At 41.5% G+C, this 22,847-nt stretch overlaps 2 protein-coding genes and 2 non-coding genes across 4 annotated transcripts; all 4 read right to left on the bottom strand.

Moving 5' to 3' along the window:
- Window positions 1-1,314: 1,314 nt before the first annotated feature.
- On the bottom strand, window positions 1,315-19,348 carry ncapd2 (non-SMC condensin I complex, subunit D2). The gene is made up of 32 exons (XM_077575576.1): window positions 19,194-19,348; window positions 18,734-18,853; window positions 18,407-18,482; window positions 18,276-18,334; window positions 18,009-18,184; window positions 17,419-17,561; window positions 17,061-17,188; window positions 16,631-16,754; window positions 15,578-15,725; window positions 15,304-15,501; window positions 15,097-15,231; window positions 14,936-15,023; window positions 13,364-13,565; window positions 13,171-13,289; window positions 11,735-11,935; window positions 11,473-11,647; window positions 11,204-11,288; window positions 10,951-11,087; window positions 10,243-10,375; window positions 9,323-9,398; window positions 9,031-9,237; window positions 8,788-8,948; window positions 8,264-8,375; window positions 8,014-8,137; window positions 7,764-7,919; window positions 5,142-5,319; window positions 4,954-5,048; window positions 4,094-4,174; window positions 3,445-3,628; window positions 2,194-2,362; window positions 1,855-1,977; window positions 1,315-1,597 (listed from the first exon to the last, which is right to left on the bottom strand). The coding sequence occupies exons 2-32, from the start codon at window positions 18,849-18,851 to the stop codon at window positions 1,515-1,517; spliced, it is 4,194 nt and encodes a 1,397-aa protein (XP_077431702.1). The 5' UTR covers window positions 18,852-18,853; window positions 19,194-19,348; the 3' UTR covers window positions 1,315-1,514.
- On the bottom strand, window positions 14,581-14,870 carry LOC144058521 (small nucleolar RNA U85). Its single transcript, XR_013295451.1, has one exon. It is a non-coding gene; the product is annotated as a small nucleolar RNA U85 (small nucleolar RNA).
- On the bottom strand, window positions 17,641-17,961 carry LOC144058522 (small nucleolar RNA U85). Its single transcript, XR_013295452.1, has one exon. It is a non-coding gene; the product is annotated as a small nucleolar RNA U85 (small nucleolar RNA).
- Window positions 19,349-19,833: 485 nt separating the features above from the next.
- ing4 (inhibitor of growth family, member 4) lies at window positions 19,834-22,828 on the bottom strand. Its single transcript, XM_077575577.1, has 8 exons — window positions 22,694-22,828; window positions 22,215-22,286; window positions 21,707-21,873; window positions 21,513-21,627; window positions 21,328-21,439; window positions 21,102-21,246; window positions 20,640-20,701; window positions 19,834-20,541 (listed from the first exon to the last, which is right to left on the bottom strand). Exons 1-8 carry the CDS (start codon window positions 22,728-22,730, stop codon window positions 20,502-20,504), a joined length of 750 nt encoding a protein of 249 aa, XP_077431703.1. The 5' UTR covers window positions 22,731-22,828; the 3' UTR covers window positions 19,834-20,501.
- Window positions 22,829-22,847: the final 19 nt, after the last annotated feature.

The following is a 22,847-nucleotide window of genomic DNA, read 5'->3' as shown; positions in this document are numbered from 1 at the left end:
TGATTTTTCTTCCCTTTCATTCCCACCTCCTCCTTTCTCCTCCTCCACTTGCGTGTTTGTCCCTCTTGCCAGAGGCTGAATGTTGGGGCGCAACTAAATTTTCGGGTTTGTTAATTGATCACAGATTGGGATGTTTGAGTGCGTACAATTTTCAGTCAACTTTTTTCCCTTATAAACTTTTTTTTTTTTTTTAACTCTGATTTTCTTTAATGGTAAGATGAAAAGTGTCGATGTAGCAATCAGCTAACCAAAAAAATGATTATAACGGCCTGTCTTATTTGTCCTATTTCTAGGCAAGCACCTCCATCTCTCCCCTTTTTTGTCGCAGGTCTTTCCCAGCGTGCACCGAGCTCTCCTCGCCGTTGGGTAACTTACAGTCTGTCAGTGCCATCTGCTCCCCGCAAGCCCCCGTCGCCAAATTACAACGCTAGCGAGAAGTTCAACAGCCTCATTATTTCAACTACATCCATCAGGTAATCCAAACATCAACGTAGCAACTAAAACGTAGTACATACTACACACTTGAAATTAAGTGGTTCATTTGAGTCGTGTTTGGAAAGGGGCTTTATATAACCGCACGTATAGAAATTCACCCCGCTCATCTTTTTTCGGGAGAGGACAACATGTGGGGGTAGGCAGTAGGCGAAAGGGAAAGATTAGCAATCATGGGAGGGCGGGAGGAAGGCGGTGGGGGGGGGTTAAACTACCATGCATGTGATGTCAGCAGAGAGATGAGCGCCGTGGGAGGGAATAAAAAAAAATAAAAAAAAGTGGGCAGCGGGAGAGTGAAGAGGAAAAATAAATCACCAGGCACAGACCTAGAAAAGATTGATGAGTGAAGTGAGGCCAACCTGCTACGAATGCAAAATGTCAGATGAACGATGGGGAAAATAAAGGATTGTTAGTATGCACACAAAGTGAGTAGCAGCTGATGTGATGGCGAGAGCGCCGTGATGGGTGAGGCAGAGGGGAAAACTGCAAGGGAAAGCGCACAGGTGGCGACACATCACTGTCCAAACGCACCAAAAAGTCATTTGTAGTGATCTAGGAATCAGCGGTTATCAAAAAGGGTGAGGCAGTCAGGAAAGGCACAGCAGCTCGAAAAAAAAAAAAGAAAAAAAATTTTTTTTTTAGAACCTAGCCCACTGATTCCCACCACAGCGCACAAATGACTCCAGATCAGTTTATTGAGCACTGTGCCACACTTTGAAAAGCTCTGGTGCAAAAGTTTCTGCATGTAACCCAGCAGACGGATTGGACGGTGATGTGGCAAAATGACACAACCGCTCGGGAGTTTTTGAACTTGAAACCACATCGAGTCCAGGTTTATTACAAGATGTGACGAGACATCATCAGCATGGTTGTTGGCCCTAGATAGTTAAAAAAAAAAAGAAGTTTAAAATGTACATAACTATTTTAAAAAAAGAAAGAGGGTGAAAAAAAAACCAAGTCAAACATGTAAAAGTTGGACAGACAAAATGTTTCGAAATAGGGTTAAAAAAATAAAATAAAAATCAGTTTCTGAGGCGTGCGCGTCGAGATGAGCGGGCAATCGGTGTGGTGACTTTTGGGGTCTCGCTCTCCGTCAGCACAGCATCTGTTAAAAGAAAGATTGAAGCGTGATGAAGGCAAGGGGAGGACAACAGGACATCTCGCTGGATCGCCGGACTTTCACACTTTTGGTGACGAAATACCAAATGTTGTGGGATAATTATTTGTGCTTCGTAATAAAGAAAAGTGAAATAATTTTAAGTCATTTCAGTTTCAGAATTGAAAGCAGTGAAACACCTCATTCTGTAATATAAAAAAAAAAACATTTTTGTATGCACTTAAGCACCTTCCTGGCAGACCTACCCTCTTCATCCTCCTCTTCATCACTGCTGAAGGTGATGACGGGTTTCTTCTTGGGCCTGCGAGTTCTCTGAGGTGTCACAAAACTGTCGTCACATTGGCTGGAAACGGACGACTTCGACTGGCCTGGATGGAACGAGACACCAAACGTGGATTTTAGTCGAGATAGGCTCAAGAAAATCATCCAAATCTCAAAAGTGCAACGTAAGGCCTGTTTATTAGCCGTTTTAAAATCGGTCGGACTTTCAATGTATTTGACATAAGAAAAGCTAATAGCATCGCCCTAGTAAAGACAGTACATACATATCACACAAAAGGCCAAGCAGAAAAATGTGCACAAACCTCTCTTGGACCTGGTTCGACTTCTTGCAGGCAACTGCGTGCGCGCGTCCGTCTTGTCAGTGGCTTGTCCCTCTTTTTGATTTTCGTCATCCATCTCGGGGCTTTCCACGTTCTCCAGGCCTCGCGTGTGGACGGCAGTCAGCCGCTTCTCAAAGTCGTCCACTTGGGTCTGTGGCACAATCAGCACTCGTTAATAGCAAAAATCAAACTAGGGGCTCCTCCATTTGCAACAGAGTTCTATTCCTACAGTGGAATAATCTGAATTTGCATTTGAATCTGCAGTCATAAAAGAAGTAGTAGAGTCATAATTACAGTAAATATTTGTACGGAAAACACTTCAGAGCAATTATAGCAGTGGTTCTTAACCTGGGTTCGATCGGCAGAGGTCAAGACACACAACTGGCAAATAATTTGTGATGACGCCCTGGTTGTCCATCATTGTCTTCAGGCAACGGAACATGTGGTGTTCCACAAGGTTCAATTCTGGGGCCTGTGCTGTTTTTTTTGTATCTGCGATGGTTGCTTTAAAGTGCTCAATAAATATAGTTGAGTTGAGTTATGGGAGTCAGCATCCTAACTGCGTGATTCATAATGCCCAGTTGAGCAATTGTAGTCCGGGCTCGCTAGCTAGCAAAACTAAATGAACACTTCCTTTCTTAAGCTGCTTGAGATGGGGAATACAAGAACACAACAGTTTCTGAATTCAAGGTGGAGTGAGCCGGATTCATTGATCCTCCACGATCATTCATTTAATTAAAAGTAAACCCTATATTGGTGTTGAATTGAAAAAAAAATGTCCTATTTTAATTTTCAATAAAAAAGGGTTTGGTGAATGTGCATAAGATAATTAACTTTCTCTATTTAAATGAACTGAAAATTTCTCTTTCATAAAAAAGTGAACGTAAAGAAATTGGTTTTGAAAGTGTAATTAGTGTACATACTGCATGCAGTATTTGTGTAGGATGTGCTCAATTCAACTTTCACAACAGCCGAAGCTGTCCACAAACTACCTTGGCCCCTCTTCACTCAAACAGTGGTGCATCTGTAGCTGACTCGTACCCCAATTTTTGTCTCGCAACACAAAGAAAGAATTGGGGGAAATACAAGCGACAGCTCAAATGGTAAATCAAGGCCATGTGCCAACACCGCTATGCTAACTAGTTGACTGCGCGCTGTTCATAACCTCAAAATGGCCGTCTTGCCTGAACCTTAATAAACGGAGGACTCCAAGCAATTGACCAACCAAACCACCTTGAACTGGATCTTGGCCCCGCGCCGCAGCTTGGCCATGATGGCGAGCAGAGGCTGGTAGACGCCGGGCTCCGTCAGCTTGTCGCTGTAGCATTCCCAACATTCCTGCAGCCTCTTGAAGCCCCGCTCGCACATGGACAGCAGGGACAGCGAGACGGCCAAGTCGCACCACTGACGCTCCGTCCTGCGCAGAAGAGAAGAAAGATGAATTTCAGGGACCAAATCTCATTTAAAAATTATGCAAATGCAACACCATTCGGGATCTTTTACTCATGGATTCGGCTTTGTGCTGGCATTTGGAACAAATCGCATTTACTATCTATAATTCACTTTGGGGTTAAGTAATGTAAAATGTCCTTCCTTTGAGTATGGATGAGTCAGAGGTGGACCCAAATCACAGGTCTCGTCCCATTGTTCCACCTCCGTTCTACAAGAGCACGGAAAAAAACGGCCTCCGTGACAAGTTGAGTGAAGGTTATGTCAGCGTGTGATTAATAGGTGAACTGGCATTAAATGTCAGCTTGCCTCTTCACACAAACAAAACTAATTACCACCGCCTGCGTGCTCACAATGGGGCCGCGGCAGGACACTGTCAAAGAAGACAAAGACGACCAAACAAGAAAGTGGCGTGTGATGGTTATGCTCTCACCTAGCAGTCCTGAAACGCTGACACAGTTTCTCTACCAGAGACTCCGTCTGTCGCTCCTTGGTGATGTAGGAGAAGAGCTGCCTAAAAACACACAAATATAGCATCAAATCAGATGTGGGCAAAATAGGGCCCACCATGTCCACAATTTACTGCAATCGAGGTTAGCATGTCGGTGTGCTCCCAAACAACCGTTCCAATTTCTCATTTGGCCCTTATGGAAAATGAATTAGCCACTCCTGCCTCAAATACTCAAGAATCTGACTGACAAGTCATCATCAAGGTTATTTTAGTTAATGAACACTAACGAAAAAACTAAAATTCAAAAAACGTTAACAAAATTAAAAAAAAAATAAAATAAATGTTTACAAAACTAACTAGTTATAGCGAAAATGCCCTTCGTTTTGTCTTTGGTATCATTATTTATTTAATGCATAAGCCTTTGGGGATGATTTTAAATAGATTTATTTCGATATTAACCGGACTAAGGACATCATCTAGCAGCAGCCAATAGAAAAGCACTTTCAGATGACCTCGCTCCTTGGCGGCAAATTTGCGTGCTTGACTTTTGCCTCCTATGGCTCGGCTCGCCTGCTTTTTCATTTAACTCAGCCCAAATGCAATGCTAGTTAAGGAATGTTACTTTTTCATTTTACCATGGTGTTTATTAAATATTGTGCACAAATAATACACTTTTTTTTAACGAAAACTAATACCGAAACCAACTAAAATTACCAGTAAGCATTTTTTAAATAACTAAAACTAACAGAACCACCCTAAAAACTAACTCAATTTAAAAAAACTAAACTCAAAACGAAAATTCCCAAAATATAATAACCCTGGTCATCATGCAGCCAACTCACTTCATGATGGTGTTGAAGTCCTCCGAGCTCATGCCTCTCTCGGGGTCAGACAGACGACTGATGATATCCGGGAGCAGGTTGTAAATTGCGTTGTCCTGATGGGGGGGGGGGGGAGATGATTGGCAGGTAGCGGTGTGTGAGAACCCAATTATCGAAATTCAAAACCCAAACGCGTAGGAGTGCGCAACCTTGGAGGCCAGCTCATTGAAGAAGTTCAGGGCCAGGCTGGCGATGTGCGGCTCGGGGTCAATTAGCAGCACGGCCACCTCGCTGACTTGCCCTTTGACCTTCAGCACGTCCTTAAGTACCAATTGAGTCAGCACTGTCACGGCCGTCTGCCTCACCGAGGGGACCTCGTCACTGAGCCTGCAGGAGGAGGATGTCACATTAGCATAACAAGACAACACTATCAAATTTGAGCAATATCGCTATCAGCGGAGGTGCGGTCATTTCACTGTTGATTAGGGGTGGTAAAAAAAAAAATAAAAAATCGATTTGGCAATATATCGCGAAATTACACCACACAATTTTCATATAGATTTAATATGCAGCTGAATTGATTTATAAACATCAATTTTGATGGAAATAGTCAACCAAATGTCTTACTTAGGGTTCACAGTTCAAGCATAGATGAATGTTATATTAATGGAACATTAAGCCTTAAAATTATATTTCAATGCTGTTCAAACATAAAACAGATAAATATTGTTAAATACAGTGGCGCAGTTATAAGCCTGAAGTACATATTCATACAAATGTTACAGTGTAATCTTGCAAGCTTACTGATTAGTATTTTCTAAATTTGAGTAAAGTGGAAAACAAAAATCGCAATAATTGTAAGATTTGTATCAGGATTAATCGGTATGGAATCAAATCGTGACACAGATCGAATCGCAAGGTACTAGGAAATTCACACCCTTATGTATGTAGCATTTATTTCCCATTTATTAGGGTTGTGGATGAGCTGGATCCCATCCTAATCTGATTGTTTTTGGGACCACTTTAAAAAAAAAAAAAGAGAGAAAAGTTTGCCTCAATCAAACTCACACCACAAAAGAAACTCATTAACCATTGCTCATTTATCCCGAAGAGTAGGATTTCTGGCAGAAGATCAGAACCGCGTACACGCCACTTGCTCATGCCAATGCAGCGGCTTACCGCAGCAATGAACAGGGTAATTAATTCTTAATACGCTTATCTGAAGGCCCCAAGGCGGCAGCGGCTTCGAGGACAGTGGAGGTGTTTGTGTGGGAGACAATTAGGGGGAACTTATCAGGTAGGAAACACTGGGAGGGCAATGAGGCATTAGAAAAGAAGTGAATGTTTGACATTTCCTAAACACTGAAATGTGTGCATTGTCGAGCATTATAATTAAACACATCAAACGGAACATCAGCTTCGAAGTTGGCCGTAGTGCAACTAGCTTTACTTTGACTTTAGAATCCATTAAAGTGTTTTTAAAGTCAAGTTCTTGACACAAGTGTAAAACATTTCATTTCCTTCCTACTTTCTCAGCCACGGTGCATAATTACAACAGCGTGACCAACCACAATCTGTAACACGCTATTAATTAAATGCTAGGAAGAGAGCAGACCTTGTCTTAAAGCGTCACGACCCACAATTCAGTGCTGGGCTTGTTGTCATAGTGACCAAATGAGGTTGACTACATATCATCTCAAGTTGGTTAATAAAAAGGAAAGAGTAAACTTCTGCTCATTGTGATTTAGTGGAGTGACAGTAGCAAGGGCTGAGAGGGATGATATGGTGAGGCATGTAGATTTTTATTTTATTTTTTATTTTAAATAAGACATTAATCAGCAGCACCGCCCACACAGCTTACCCGTCGAACATGGGGTTCGTTTTGTACAATCAACCGAGAAAAGGCCTGTAGTTGTGAGAAATTAACTCATTCACTCCCAGCCATTTTCACTGAAGCAACCCCCTCCGCTCCCGGCTGTTTTACTGGATTTTGCATGGCCCACACAATACTATGTTCTATTGCTATAAAAACATGGAACCTACAAAAAGAAAGATTAGAGTCTCTTCTTTTATCCGTAAAAAAAGTCTATTGCTATCTGTTTCCATTTTGTAGCAATTAGCATTAGAATATAGCCAAGTTTCATCATTATTCACAAATCTGTTTAAAACAGTGGGGAAGAGCCTTTTGCAACATGGCCCTGGTTGATCTCTTATACTCTGCTGCCGCCTAGTGGTCGATTTTTGTAATAACTACCATTGCTTTAAACGTCCTCTTCAGGTCAGAGGCTGCATCAAAGCTGTATGCCCTAGCATAAGAAAAGTTTTGGGGACCATGGCAATATTTAAAATAGAAAATTTTTGGAGAACAAATGAGTTAATGTTTGAGGCTTAACTGGAGACTGGCAGCAACGTATTGATTAGGCTCAAGATATGGAAGACCAAAACTTCTAAAATTAAAAATAAATGAATGAATAAAAGTGAAAATAAGAACGGATATAAAAAATGATAATAAAAAAATCTAATATATAAATTGAAAGCGTCTGCAGCATGAAATAAATTAATGTCATCGCAAAGTGTTTTTATTTATTTGATTGATATTTAATTCTATTTATACATTTATTTTTTATTTATGTTTATATAAATATGCTTTTTGTTGTTATTTTAATTTATACTGTTTTTTTGTATTTAAATTTTGAATTATATTTTTTATGTCCATTTTTATTTTCACTTTTGTTCATTTATTTATGTATTTATTTATTCAGTTCTAAAAAAAATGTTGGGGTGTGTGTGTCAGTTTTGGGTCCTCCATATCAGGAAGCCCACTGCATTACCTGGCGTATAAATTTTGAGTCCAGGGCTCCAATATGTTGGGGAAGCGCACAGTGAGGTCTCCCAGGGCAATGATGGCATTGGCCCTGACGACAGGAAGAGTAGAGCGCTCCAGCACTGTAAACATTAGACGGATATTCTCCTCACAAACAGACGGGCTAGAGAGAGAGAGAAAAAAGAAAAACACTAACAGTTATCCTAATGATTTGAGTCTTCATTGCGAGAGACCAAGACAGCGGGGAATGTGTTTACCAAATCATCATGTACTGCGAGAGGGCCAGACAGGCAGCCGTGGTGAGCTGAGGGTGCGAATAGCGTCCAGGGGAGCTGCACACTTTCACCAGCAAGGGCAGGAATGCACTCAGCAGGTTTTCCTCTTGAGGAGAGAATAGAGTAGGTGGGGCGTAAGCAAAACACCACATTAGCATATGAATACACCAGCATGCATTTAATGAGCAGCTAAATGCAGGACAAAAGGGAGAAGATTGGATGCAATCGTTACCGGCTAGCAATTCCGTCTCGCAGATCTTCCTGATGAGCTCGGCCTCAGTGTCTTCCGCAGAGGCGCCGACCAAGCCGAGCTCCTCCTCCATTGTGCTCTCATTTGTCGTTTGCTGTTGGAAAATCAAAATCAGTTTTGGGTATCACTAAGCTCAAGCTTGACACTTCAACACAAAGACTTCTGACCGAAATTGATGCTACTTATGAGATGTTCTGATTGCTTTGGAAACTAGAAATATAAAAGCTTCTTTTTGTCTGTCAATGTCTTAAAATTCAATCTCAGCACAGATATCACATGGTATTTTTGTGCCAGACGGAATTTTACCACCATCAAATTTCCAAAACCAAATTTCTTTACTCTAAAAATGTTCAGTCTACAAAGAAAAATAAATAAATTCTAACTCTTATCATGACAAAACTCTTTGATGGTAAAAAATAAAAAATAAAATAAAAGATCTGAAAGGCGCACAATTAACCTCGAAAAAGACACCTGCTCGACTTGTACACACAGCAGTCGCGTCATACCTTTGCTTTGTTGGATGGAGCCTTTTCTTTCTGCTCCCTCTCTTCAGTCTCTCCTCTCCGCCTCCGCAGCTCACTGCTCACGCTGCGCTCCAGGTGAGACACCTGCCAGAAGGCCACGCTGCCACACAGGGCCAGCAGCTGAGCCAGACACACACAGTTCACTGCGGGAGAGGAGAACATGTGTCAGGCAAAAAGTGCGTGGGGAAAACAACAAGCGCTCATAAAACAAGAGTCGACGTTTACCTTGTTCACCAGACTCTTGAGATCCCTCTTGCGTTTGACCGGCATCCTTGTTAATCTTACCGCCTTCGGAAATTTGATCCAGCAGGAGGCGAGCGGTGCGTTGGAGCAACCGGGAGCACAGCTGGTCAGGGGATTCGGCCAGAAAGTAGGTGAGACGGACGGCTTGCTCCATGAAGCTCTGCCAGTGTGGGTCTTCCATCATGGCACCTGGAACAAATGCCCACGCTCAGAAGGTGAAACAGATGGAAAATACTAAGCACAATTCAAAAAAAAAAAAGACAACTATTGATACCTTCAGCAATTGCTTGTGTGAGGCAGGAAAATAATTGATGTTCTTGAGGCAGTCTGAATGGGGCACCTTTTGATTGCTGATGAAAGAAAAATGGCGTGTTTTAACAACATAGTACGGGGGCATTTGAAGGTCATGTATCAGGAATGGATACAAAAGAAATCAGCTCAAGGAGGGATGGAAGGAACTTCAGCTTTGCTAACACACTTATGACATGCGTTTTCAAATCAATGATGGTGACGTGGTGCAAATCTTTGTTGTGCATATTAGTGATAGACAGACATGTTTTTTTCACCCATACTGATGATTAGTAGTCAAGGAAGCTGATAACCGATATTTCAAGTCGATATTGATTTGCAGTAAAAGAGAAAATAATAGTGTAAAAAAAAACACAAATCGTTTTCTTTTATAAAGAATTAACAGATTTGTTTAAAAATTATAAAAAATTGCAGGGAGCTTCCAAAGACATCTAGCATGTGTTAAGCTAATTAAAAACTAAGCAAAATTTCCTAATTAAAATGTGTAGGGATAATTTTTTTGTAAAGTGGAAATTTAAATAGATCCATAAATGAAAAGTTCCCTGTATCTCATTAAGCAACAAATGCATGGGAATGTAGCTAATTTGGTAAAAAGTATTTAAAAGATCTTTGTAGTGAAAATCAGTTCGAATGTGTTCATAATGTGTTTACGACAGGTAAAAACTGTCTGTAAACATCTTACAATTCCTGATGAAAACCCTGAATTCGCTACGTTTGCAAGCATTCGCCGCTCAGTGAGATACCAGCTTTATCGGCCTTCAAATTCATAACAAGATTATCCCTAGTGTACATACAAATGGCTTTCATAAAATAAAAAGCTTATTTTTTTTCCCCCTATGTAGGGAAGCTTATGGAACACCTTTTATAATAATACCACTCACTTACCCTAACATGGTCAGTGATGCCGCAGATGGTGATGACCGTGTCCCGCGCCAGAAGAAAGTCCTCAGTCACTTTTTCTCCCAAAGCCACGGAGCAAAGAGTGTCCAGATTGCTGAGGACCACTTCCCTCTCGGCCCTGTACACAAACACATCCATGCAATGAGGACATGTGGGCAAAGCGGCGCAAACAGATGCTATTATGCAAAAGGACGGCCTACATTAACTAAAGCGCTGTGAGGTGGCCTTGCCGGGGCTCAGCAGTCGGGCCAGATAATGTACGTGGGAAGCCGGGTTAGAAGAAACGGCATGAGATTTAATAGGTTGTGAATGCTGCCGGCTGGATGAAGACAAGGAAGCGAGTGTGGGCGGACTACAAATAGTCTCGCTTTACGCTCGCGCACTCTTCCCTGCAGCAGTGAGTGGAAGTCTTTGAGCGTGGGGGGGGGGGGGAGGGGGCGCACTAAAAATATAGATATTGAGCGCAAAACGCACACTGGCAACATTCCTGTGTATTTGTTTGTGACTTCGATTACACAGGAAATCAACTGACGGTTAGCGTGTTTTACAAATGAGATGATTTGCTGGATGACGCAGTAGCAACATTTACAGGATTAAGCCGTCACATACTGACGTGCGTCCTAAAATGTATATTTACTTTTGTATAGGCTCTCTTTAGAGTGAGCCTAATGAAGTGTGTGGTAGTTGTCTTACCCTGCAGCCATGCCCAGTAGGAGCACAGCAGCTCGCTTGTACAAAGCAGAGGTTTCCGTTTTGCCAGTAAACCTCCCCCACAGAACCTGCACCACAGTTGACTCCAGGCTGTTACCACTGCCGAAGAACTCCTGCACCTACAGGGAAAGAATTGGATGTGCTGTGGTTTGGTTGTCTAAAATCCTCATTTGTCTTTAGTTATCATTCCACGTGGACGAGGCTGATGCACGAGGGCTATGAATGAACTACTCACTATTTCCTCAAGACACTGAATTGTTCCCAGAGACGCGTCCACCATCAGTTCCGAGAGACTGTCCACAAGAGCCTGAGCTTTCATCCTGGATGGATAATATAAGATTCGTTTTACGATAAACTCACTAGATTAAGCTGCGCAAGTCAATCACATGGAGACAATTGACTGAAGAACCAAATTAGGAAATTGCATTTCAATTTAATGTGAGACTATTTGAGGAAATGCATTTAAATTGCATGTATGTTATCAGCATTAATTGCTTTCTGGACCTGTTGGTGTCTCCTTTGGGGTTGAGATAGAGACGTCTGTAAGCCTGGATGACAGCATCTTTGATGGCGGAGTCAGTTGACCAAACCAGAGGCAACATCTTCCTCACGCCACTGAGCGAATTGGCCACGCTGAACTCGCACACTGTGACGCAAAACTGCACCGCCTCTTGAACCACTAACAAAGCAAAAGCACAAAACAACAACCAATCAGTAATAAGATGTCAACTCTGGCAACTTCTGTAAACACTTGAAGACCTTCAACCTGAAGTGGTTTTCCAATAGAGCATGGAGTTAATGACAGAGATGGCTCTCTCCACTTGAAGGGCGAATGTTTCTGTATCTCTCAGGTATTGCACCAACATCTCCTGCTTCTTGAGCTCGGCATCCTCGGCCTCTTTATCGCCTTCTTTCTGTGGAGTTGGTGGCAAGTTCTGACTGTGCTCAGGGGTATCCTCGTCAGAGCCTAACGGGAGGGGCGGGAAAAAATGTTTGCGTCAAAATTCAAAACTCTTAAGGATTTTTTGGGTTATGGAGCAATACAGTATTATAGTTTCAATAGTGGGCCATGCCCATTTCCTTCTTGTTTAATCACTTAACTGTCATCAACAGAAAACTTACAATTGGTCATAAAATCATACCCTTCAAAGGTCTATCTTAATAAAGTTAACGTAAACTTCCTTGTAAGTGTGTACCTCGGGTCATCATATCATTAATAAAGTATGCACAGAAGAAAACTTTTCTTGGGTTCATTACTAAAGACACACTGAGTGGCCACCTGATTAATCCCCCACCCCAAAAAATAAACAATTAACACAATTTTGGGGGCGGGGAGGGAATTATAAACAAGGTTCATCAACCGCAGTGGAATTTCGCATACTCACCGATTCCTATTTTTTCTCTCCCAACCCCCCCCCCCCTTTTTTTAGTCATTGGAAACGAGTGGAAATGCATATCGTACGTTTATCACCGTTTAAAAAAAAAATATATTTTGTTGGTGACATACTTTTTTTTTTTTTTTTTATTACAATCTACTTCAATGGGCGTCAATTAGGTCATAACTACCATGGCCCATCCGGTTTTTGGGTTTGGTCATGTAACAAACACAAACTGAGCCGTTAGGTACTGTGATGTCAATTTCAGTTGAGATCAAGTGACAGTACAAGGCAAAATGGCAGCCCTGAGGTGGATTAAAAACTGTTGAATTTTTTATTCATTTTCCACAAATGCTAAGAATATGTTTAAATTTGTGGGGCGACATATAACATGTATATTATAAATATAATTTAATAACATTTAAATTGGGCGACACTTGTTTTCTGCATTAGGATTTTTTTTAATTTGACTTCCCCTCTATTATTGTTTTTCTTTACATATTTAAAATGACATTTTGTCATACATCCGGTTAGGAAGTGTGTGTGGTCCAATGTGGACCCACCCCCCTTAGTAAGCCCTGATGGATAAATTGTGACCCTGCCCCCACCTCCATCATCTCAGAGTCACATTATAGCGTCGTTGTCATGGTGGCTGGTTTCTGCCATACTTAAAATGCCATTTCTATTATGAACTTGTCAATTATAATTAAGTGACATTAAAAGATGTCAAAGGAACGTCCTCTAATAATATGAAACACTAGAAGTGAATCTTAAGAGGGTTGAGAAGCCAAAAGCAAGCATTAAGTGAAGTGAATGAAGGGTTCACCTTTGAAGAGAAGGGCCAGTGTGTCCATTAGAGCCTCTGGAGTGAGAGTGGACAGTGCAGAAAACATCTCCGATTCAGGGAAGCGGCTGTGGGCCTTAATACAGAGACGCACAGCATTCCTGTACAGGCCAGAAGAAAATCGTCACGTATAAAAATCATCCGACATTGTGCCAGCGGCGACCTTAACAGTTACCTGTATTTGTTGACCCGCAGGTACTGAGCAATCATCACTCCTGTTACCCGGTCATCCGCCATCTGTTTTTCTTCCTCTACATCCACCTTTTCTTCTTCTTCTTCTTGCACCTTCTCAGAATTATCCGAGCGCTCCAGCTCTGTGCTGACAGTGATGCGCAGTTCAGGTTCCATGGCGGCCCACAGCTCGGACGCTTTAATCACTGTAAAGACAATTTGACATTCAGTATAGTAGTTTATTTATTATTATTTATCTGTGGCACTTTGAGATCATGTGATAAAAAGTGCATTGCAAATTGAATTTATTATTATTATTATTATTGAAGGGAACACCCATTTATTGTGGGGGTCATGTTCCAGAACTATACTTTATTTTTCTTCTTTTTTAAAAATACAGTCTTAGCCCTCTCACACTCTGAACACAATTACCGGTAAATGTAATAAAACACCATTTTTCCTTCAAATGTTTAGAAAAAAAAGTAAATAAAATACTGTACATATATTAAAGTCTGAATATGCATGTGCCTTTAAGAGGCAGGGCCAAGCACATTAGATAGTCATGTGACTTTGGGAGAGTTGTAGCCAGAGCATCTCCTGTGTGGGTGTGCTCAGAGTATGTTTGTGTTTTATTGTTTGGAGACTGCGACTCTCCTTTCCAACATGCAAGAAAATTGCAGTAAGTATACCATTAAAAAAAAAAGTTATAGTGGAGGAACGTACTCAAGAAAGAATGTTGAATGGAAACTACTTGTGCTTTAAGCCAAGCACGGAATTCTGCGCGATGTTCTGTTTTGCTTTTATTTTGTCACATCCTGGTGGGCGTACCGGTGCTTTTCATCTTTATTGTTAAATCGGCAGAATTGTGGTCTTTATGATGCCGTTTCAATTATATTGAAAGGCTTTCTGAAGAACTACTGCTACACTCACATTAATGAACCCACACAAACTTGAATGGGTCCCGTTGAGCTGGGAAACAGGTGTAACTTTATGACCCAAAGCACTTAGAGTGAATGCGGCCAAGACGTCTGACGTGGCTAAAAGCGGAAGCATTGCGTCAGGCTCTTCAAAAGTAAATTCTTTGCGGCTGAACAAAGAAGCTGGATGACGCATGGGCAAAAGGAGGGCGAGCGCTGTGAATTAAAAGCGAGATGGAAGAAATTCATAAAGGAATGACAGGAAATGACCTGCCATGTTGAGGTAAAACGAAACAGTTATTTTGGCCCTCAGATTACCAAAGAAGCAACTCACTGCTGAGTGAACAGTGAAAACAGCTGGGTGAGCTTCTGGCCTCTCCACACACACACACACATACACTGTGGGCTTCATCCACATTACTCCAATGTAACTTTCACAGGAGAGCTAATGGGGGAGCCATCTTATTGTCGGCGGGCCCTTACAGCAGAGCAACAAGCCTCCGTTACACTGCCAAGATTACCCGCCAGTTGAGGCAAAGAAGCAGCCAGCTGTTGTTCACTCAGCTCGTATTCGCCTTGGTTTCATCATTGGGCAACAAGGAGAAGACCACATAAAAAAAAAAAAGTCTTTAATAAAGAATCACAAGAGTGAAGCTCACCTGGTGCGCCTCCATGCAGCTTCTCTTTCATCTCCCTCAACTTAGCCGCCTCCTTCTCCAGAGGTTTTTTCAAATCGGCGCTGCTCAACTGAAAGTCACAAAAACTTCCGTGAGACTTTGATAGAAACCCCGAGATTGTAAATGATTCTGACTGGAGTTACCTTGCAGCTGTAGGGGTTGTGTGCAATGAAGGCTGCCAGCAGTTGGATGGCGCTCTTGACCACGTTTATAGATTTGTCCACCAGTCTGCCAACCGCCAGCGCCATCACCTCGCTGTACCGACACAGTGGCAAGGCCTAAGCACAGGAAGAATGCTCGGTAAGTCAACTAAACATGACAAGATCATCGTTTAAGACTCGGGAGCTTACTTTGCTGTTGACGATACGCGCGTACACCTGCAACACGCGTGTCCTGACGTGAGAGTGCGTGTCGTGCAGGTGCTCCTGCAGGGTGTCAAAGAAACGGTCGCGGTCGGCTTTTCCGGACTCTTCCAGTCTGTCTCCACACAGGACGCGCACTAGGATTTCCCCGAGTATCTCGCACACGGCGACGCGCATCGTGTGGCTCTAGGGAGCATTTGGACAAATAGTCAGAAGAAAGGAACAGCAGTTGGTGTGACGGAGGCATTGAAGTGTGAAGTACCTCTCCTTCCAGGTGTGTGATAAGCACACTGATGTTGGGGATTAATAACTCTGGTACAAGTGCACCGAGTTCAGACAGGAAAGACGAAAATGCTTTGACTCCTGACCCCTCCCTGGCAAGTTCCTCACTTGACTTCTGACCAATCTCTCTGCAGAAAAAAAAAGAAGGAAATTAAAAGGTTTTAGTTGGAGATAGGCTAATATGGTTTTTCAGGGCCAAAACTGATCTTTAGTATTCAAGGGGGCCAAAAAACAGTATTTGGAGCTGATATTCACCTTTTTTAAAGGGAAACTATTGGCATCATTAAAAAAAAAGTTTTTAAAGAAGAGAATGCAAACCTTCTAAGCATACGTTTCCTGACAACTTAGTTTTCAGATTTGCAAAATTATGAACTTGGAGTTCCCCCCCCCCCTCTAATCTTAGACCTATAGAGATCTTTGCTTTAAATTTCTAACAAAAATTTCAGAGACCTCCCAGGGTCATTGGTTTATGGCATAAAAAGTCAAACAAAAACTTAAACAAGCTCACTGTTTTCTAAAGAAATTAAGTTTCCCAATATTTCAAAATATCTGAATTGTTAAATGTTCACTTATCTTGCTATTAATTTCTTAACAAAAACAGAGGGCGGAGCGACTTCTGTGGGTCAGCAGCATCCCTTATAAAGTCAACTGAAAACTTCAATAATTCCCTGAAGTTAACAACGCAACAGTTTTAAATTGGTTTATTAATATCAGATGTCAAAAATTTTTTTTTTTTTAAACAAAGGCCGATGCTTGTCAAAAATGTGAATATCGGTGCCGATAATTGGATGGGTATGAATTGTGACCAATAGCAGCTCATCGTGAGTGCCTCCGGTTTGTATTTGTGTGTTCTGTTAGTCCTGTTCGATAACTTTCTAAAAGTACGTTACCAACTGTGTGGGGCTAGAGGGGAAAAATAAAACACACACAAACCTAACCTGAAAACTGCCGAAGTTGTGGCACTCATCAATCAATGTACCAATAAAATACTATTTTATTTATACTTGGATGGGATAAAAGCATGCAAACTGACCTTATTACTTCCCCTATTATGGCTCGGACTCCATATTCCGTGCTCCACACAAACACAGCCTGAGCAAATACCGATGACAACTGCTCAAAGTGTTGCAGCAGCTGGATCACCTTCACGCTCGCACCTGTTGGGCAGAAGATAAAAAAACACACCCATGTTATCACAAGTGCATTGCTCCGACTGGCCATTAAGCATGTGCGCGTTAGCGTGTGCGCCATCCTCCTAGGTTGTGTGTCCCTGTTGAACTAACTGCTTAAAGTGCATCAGTGAATGTAATGCCGTTTTCTTCCCACTTTTAATGAGCAGCAGCATATCTTAACAACCCCACTAAAAATTACTTTACAAAGGCCTACTTGCAAAACATTTCCGGATTCCATTGCAGCAGCTGTATTTGCAGGTTGTTGCCTGCTTAAATAATGATGAGTCTTACCGAGAAGGTGATTGTACTTCTTGATCAGCAACCCGAGAAGATGGATGATACCATCTCTGGTGGGTTTGCTCTTGACGCGGCTGATGGTCGGATTCTCCAGTAGCTTGTAGCAACAGCAAGTCACGCAGCTAAGGAAAAAGCGAAAGACAAGAAGGAACTTAAGACAGTATTTGGGGTAGACCTCTCGATTCTCAACCACAAACTAGCTTTGCACAATTAGAGTAAGTAAAAATAATCACAACCTGGCAAATTTAGGAAATGAAGTCATACATGGGCAGGTACTGCTTTTATTATACAACCTGAGGTTGCAAGACAAGCCATTGTACCCTTTCTCAGGGCACAATAGGCCATTAAGTACCTGGTGAACTCTTCTTCTACGAGGGAAAGATTCCAGAGGGAGCGGATGTCCAACTGGAGGAGCTGCACGAGGGCCTGAAGAGCTATCTCCTTCTCGCTGTCCCACTGCTGGAGCCCCTCGCCCGATTTGGCCTTTTTGCCACTCTATGCAAAGAGTGAAAATATTGCAATTCATCAGATACGACAAAAGTAACATTGTAGTTAAGAAATGACATACGGTAAATGCCCTCAGATTACCAAAGATTGTAGCTCATATCTGCCAAACCCTCCAAAGAGATTATATCCTCTTGCCAACTGTTACATATAAAGTCATACATCACACGGACAAGACATTCACACATTGTTTGACATCTCCTACCTGTCCCATCCCATTACTCTGAGGAGGACAGAGGTTGTAGAAGCAGTATCAGTTTAAGTGTAGGTGGGCCCTTACAATAGTGAAATATAACTATAACACTACCAAGATTACCCATCAAACAGAAAGCAAGTGATCATAATCCCCGGTCTGACAGATCACCCTACTGCCATGTCTACATCACAGGGCCTTTCAAAAAATAAAAAATAAAATAAAAAAAATCAGCAAAGTCATACCTTGCCAGGTGCCGCGATGAAGCTCTGCCTATAAGAGTCGCTTTCGAGACTCTCTGCGATTTTGCAAAGCAGGAAGACACTCATTTTAACCGCATTAAGCTTCTCTTTTCGCTCAGCCGCAGAAGCAGAGGCAGAAATGAGGAATGAGGGCAGGGATGTCGACAGGCTGCTGACAACTGCAGGAAAAGAAAAAACACGGGAAAAATATAAGATCAGTCAGCTTTTGATGCGAGTCCTTTGAAATATTTCAACATGAACACCTCTAACCTTGCACCAGCAAATCCAAAGTGTCCTCCTTGACACCAAGGTCCACAGAGTTGGCATGCCTTTAAAAGTACAGACAACTTGTATAGTGAAGACAGTCACTTATGTTATGTTAAAGAGAAGCCAACACTCACTGTAATACACTGTACGGTGTGTCAAAGTGTTCCAGAATGCACAAAGGGCCTTGGCTTCTCAATGCAGCCTTGAATCCTGAGTAAAACGGAGGAAAACATTTCTAGATTTGCACCATCTTTTAAATGTTTGTTTTTTTCCAAAGGAGACAAACATTAGGCCTATTACATGTAGCATTGGACATAAAGTGTTGTCTGCATCAATTTAGCAAAACACACTTATTAAAATATGTCACAAAGCATTTATTAATTCGATATTTATTAAGTAAGGCTTACAAGCTGATTTTGACTCAGTAAAAGTTACAATTTAAGATCTAGATGACCACTCACTGTTAAGATGGGACGCTAGATGTTTTGGGGGGGCCACATCTTGTACGACGTACTGGTTTATCCCCCCAGTCTTGACCAGGTCGCCCACGCACACGGGCACAAAAAAGTCCCACGACATCACTGCGGAAGTTTAAAAAAAAAACAAGACACTCGATTATCCGCGTCGAAGCTACTACGGCTCACGTTACACTGGAGACTTTTCTTTGTTTTAGCTCTTGGTCTTGTTTTTCCTTTAATGACTTTTAATGAAGACATAATTCAACAACATGGTCAAAAACGTAACGGAAAGAAGAGCACACTTAACCATGAAGTATTTTTTAAAACAAGTTATACACGCAGCTCGTAAACCAGTAATGCTAACTAGCTGTTAGCCACGTTTGCAGTGACGACATTACTGGTAAATGCCTTCACTTAATTCTAGCGAAAGACTCACTTTTTAAGTTTTAAACGGCCAACGTACCTTCAATACTCGCTGTTCCGTTCACCACAATGTCGACCCGAGGAGGCGAATGTTTTCACACTCGATCTCCTGGCCCGCAAACTGTGTTGTGACCGCCTTCTGATTTTCAAATTTGTAACACATCGCGCCAAATCGTCGGTGCTCTGAAGACGTCATATATACGCGACGTTTGTTCAAAGGACACAAAACAGGCCATCTACAGGGGGTGTAAAACCACGAAACGATTTTGGTTTATTTTTTTAACTCATATATATATATATAAAATTGAAAAGAAACCCGCAAATATGCAAATGACTTCCATGATTTCAAACATATATTTCTTATCAGGACCTTATTTAGGACACGTGGTTCAAAAAATAAATCTGGCAAAGTAACAAAGCAAAAAAACAAAACAGAAAATACAAGCACAAAAACTGTGTAGGTAACCACATGAACTGATAATTACTGGATGTTGTGAAGTTTGGTGCTGCCATCTAAGGGCAGTTTATTAAGTTGTCTTTTAAGTCAAATTTTTGCTCTCAACACATACAAAAAAATCCATCAACCAAAAGATGGCTCAAAACTTGAAAAACTCTGCAGCTAGGCCCTTGTAAGCAAAGGATGATGAGAAACCATACAAAAGAAACCCACACAACAGACAAGAGTTTGAGGTAGTAGCTGTATTCAAATGATTGATAACACAATCGCACCCTCCCCCTTGTACCAATGTTCCAGCTACATCAATGACAGACTTTTCACAAAATGCCTTGCGCTCTAAACAGCACTCAATCAAATGCTAAAATAAAAATGGTCACTACCAAAGAGATGACATACTTTCAGGATGCAGCATCTGTGATCGCACTATTTTTGCCCTCTTACCTGTTAAACAAAAAGAGTGAAATTTGTTCTCCATGGCATAAAAAAAAAGGAACTACAGTATACAACAAAGCAAATAATTATAAATGGCCACGTTGTTTTTAGAGAAAATACTTTACATTTCGCATGTGAATAGTAGTAGTATCATGCAAATTGAAACAATTATACAATTTGGGGCAGTCGTAGTGTTTATTATTTAAAGAAAACGTTTTTAAAATGTAATAAGAGCACCAATGTAACAATGAAAAAAAAAACTATTTTTAAATACACCTGAAGCCACTTCATAAATTTATCACGCTCTGTATCAGACCAAGGCAAATACAAAAAGGAAAAAAAAAGCACCACATGTTAAAAAGAAGATGGAAAAACAAAAGAAAACTACTAGTTCATGAAGAAATGTTTTTTTCCTTCCCCCCCCCCCATCGGATCAGTGTTTGTTCCGGGACAACTGTTTTATTTTCTCTTTCTGTCTTGAGAGCAGCGTGGACAATACCTGCAGCAAGAAAACAAGACGTTTAGATTAGAGAGCACAGAGAGTACTTGGAGAAAAAGGATTAAAGGCAGAACAATTTCAATTCCAGGGTTTCTTACCATTTGCCTCGTGGTTTGGTTGTCAGACCCACACACGCAAAATGGAACCACTCGATGGAGCACTGGAAACAAAAACAAGGTACGTCAGTGTAAGCCTATGATGAATTCAACAAACCCATGATCACATTTACTCATGGGGAGACACGGATTATGCATGTTGTCTGACTAATAAATCTCTCAGTGTGTCATATGTGACCTTTTGAAAAGATTCATGTTTTTCCTCATTTTTTGACATATACCATGAGATTATTTCATAAAAGGCTGTTTACTTATGGATAAAATCAGAATAATGGCCCAAATACATTACAGACACTAACATAATGATACATCCACTTGAATTCATAGTCTCTCGTCAACCGGTTGCATACAATATAACGGCGTTTTAGGAGTTAATGACATATATGCGATATGGTCAATAATACAATTCTTATTCCTGCCATGTTAGAAGAGAAGACGACTCACATCAGTGTTGTCACAGCCGATCATCTCGCCGTAAGACACCTGATGGCACAGACAGTAGGTGGGCTCGTTGGGGTCCACTGGCATATCCAGCACATCGGATGGGTGCACATTTCCAAAGTTGGCGGAGGGGCTGTTGAATTCACCCCTGGGGCACAAAAGAGTGACATCAAATTAGGCTTCTGCAGCCAAAATGTGACAAAAACGTAACAGGTAAAAGTAAACATACGTTTGAAGGAGTTTAACTTTCTTCTGGGCGCTCTTGGGACTGCCATCTTCATCGGAGCTCTTGACTTTAGATCTCGTTTTAGCCGACTTCTTTTCCTTTTGTCTGGTGTCCACTGGAATTACACAACATGTAAGAAAGAGTGTGTGGGCACACGCGATAGGAATCCATATTGACCTGGCACAAACCTTTCTTTCCTTTACTGGAGGTGGAATCATAATCTGTGCTCTCGATCTGTTTTTCCTTCAGGTCGGCTTCAAAACGGGCCAGGTCTGTGTCCAGGCGTCTTATGTGCTTGTCAACCTGAACAGGAAAAGCGTGTGATACATCAGGTAAAGCATACACCATTGTCGTTTTTTAAATATATCAGTCAGATACAAACCATCTCGTAGGTTTGCATGGCCAGTTGCACCTTGTCATCGCCAAACTCTTTGCATTTGCTGTACGACTGCTGGATTTGCCTCAGTATGGACAGCTTTTGCTCAGAGGAAAGAGTCCGAGCGTTTGATGTGTATTCTTTTGCGAGGGAGTCTATCTGTCCTTTGAGATCTGTAGTAGACAATTATCTTTTTAGATCACACTGAATCATTACACTGCCGTAGTCCACGTGTGGATCCGCTAAAATCTTTAAAAAAATATATCCAGTGGGGGAATTTTTTTTTTTACAGAATACATCTTAAAAATGTATTATGAATCGAGGCGTATACTGTATAACTCACATTCACCCCTATGGACAATTTATAGAGTCTTCATTGACTTAAGATAGCCAAACTACAAAACAAATACAGTTGCAAAATACTAAAACAATCTATTTATATATACAGTACGTGTATCACCTTTGTACACAAACTTTTGAGTTTACACAACAATTCTGTCCATTCACTTCTCACCTTCTGTGCGTTGATCTAAATCCCGCATCAAATTGAAGTTTCGCTGCAATTCAAAGGGCAAGTTCTCTATGCCTAGTGTGACACAGAGAAGGAATTGAAAGACATCTCGACTTGGAGACAGAAAACAGGCAAAACTAGCTCACTCCTGCTCATGTGCAGACCGATAGACGCCTTAATGTCAAGCATTCGTGCAAAATATTTTTATAAAGGCTCGGGTTGCTTATGCTTATAGGGTGTGATGATAGAGCATAAAAACGAGGTGTGGAATGTGTGTCGGCATTTCGATGCATTTTCCCCCAAGATGACTGCGTTGCAACAACCCAGCAAATAGACCGAGCCGGACGCAGCCGAACGGTTGTTGAACACTTAAAGGTTCACGTTTTGCTCTTTGTTCAGCAGCACAGGAACGACAAAGTATCACACAGCTGTCGCTCTTTCTAAATAGTCACAAATGTGTTTTGGATCGATAAATTGCTTACTGTCCAAATAATGCTCCAAATACATCCCCGCCGCCATCTTGGAAAATGTAAACAACACAGCTTCCGGTGAACTAAGGGCCGCCTCTGATTGGTTGTTTCCACACGACTGACGCTGATGGAAGACTTCGCTATTACTGTACAATTTAGAAAGTTT

The sequence above is a fragment of the Vanacampus margaritifer genome, chromosome 9, assembly GCF_051991255.1.
Source record: "Vanacampus margaritifer isolate UIUO_Vmar chromosome 9, RoL_Vmar_1.0, whole genome shotgun sequence".
NCBI classification, from domain to species: domain Eukaryota; kingdom Metazoa; phylum Chordata; class Actinopteri; order Syngnathiformes; family Syngnathidae; genus Vanacampus; species Vanacampus margaritifer.
The sequence above is the reverse complement of the archived record's forward strand: the minus strand, read 5'-3'. Positions and strand labels throughout refer to the sequence as shown.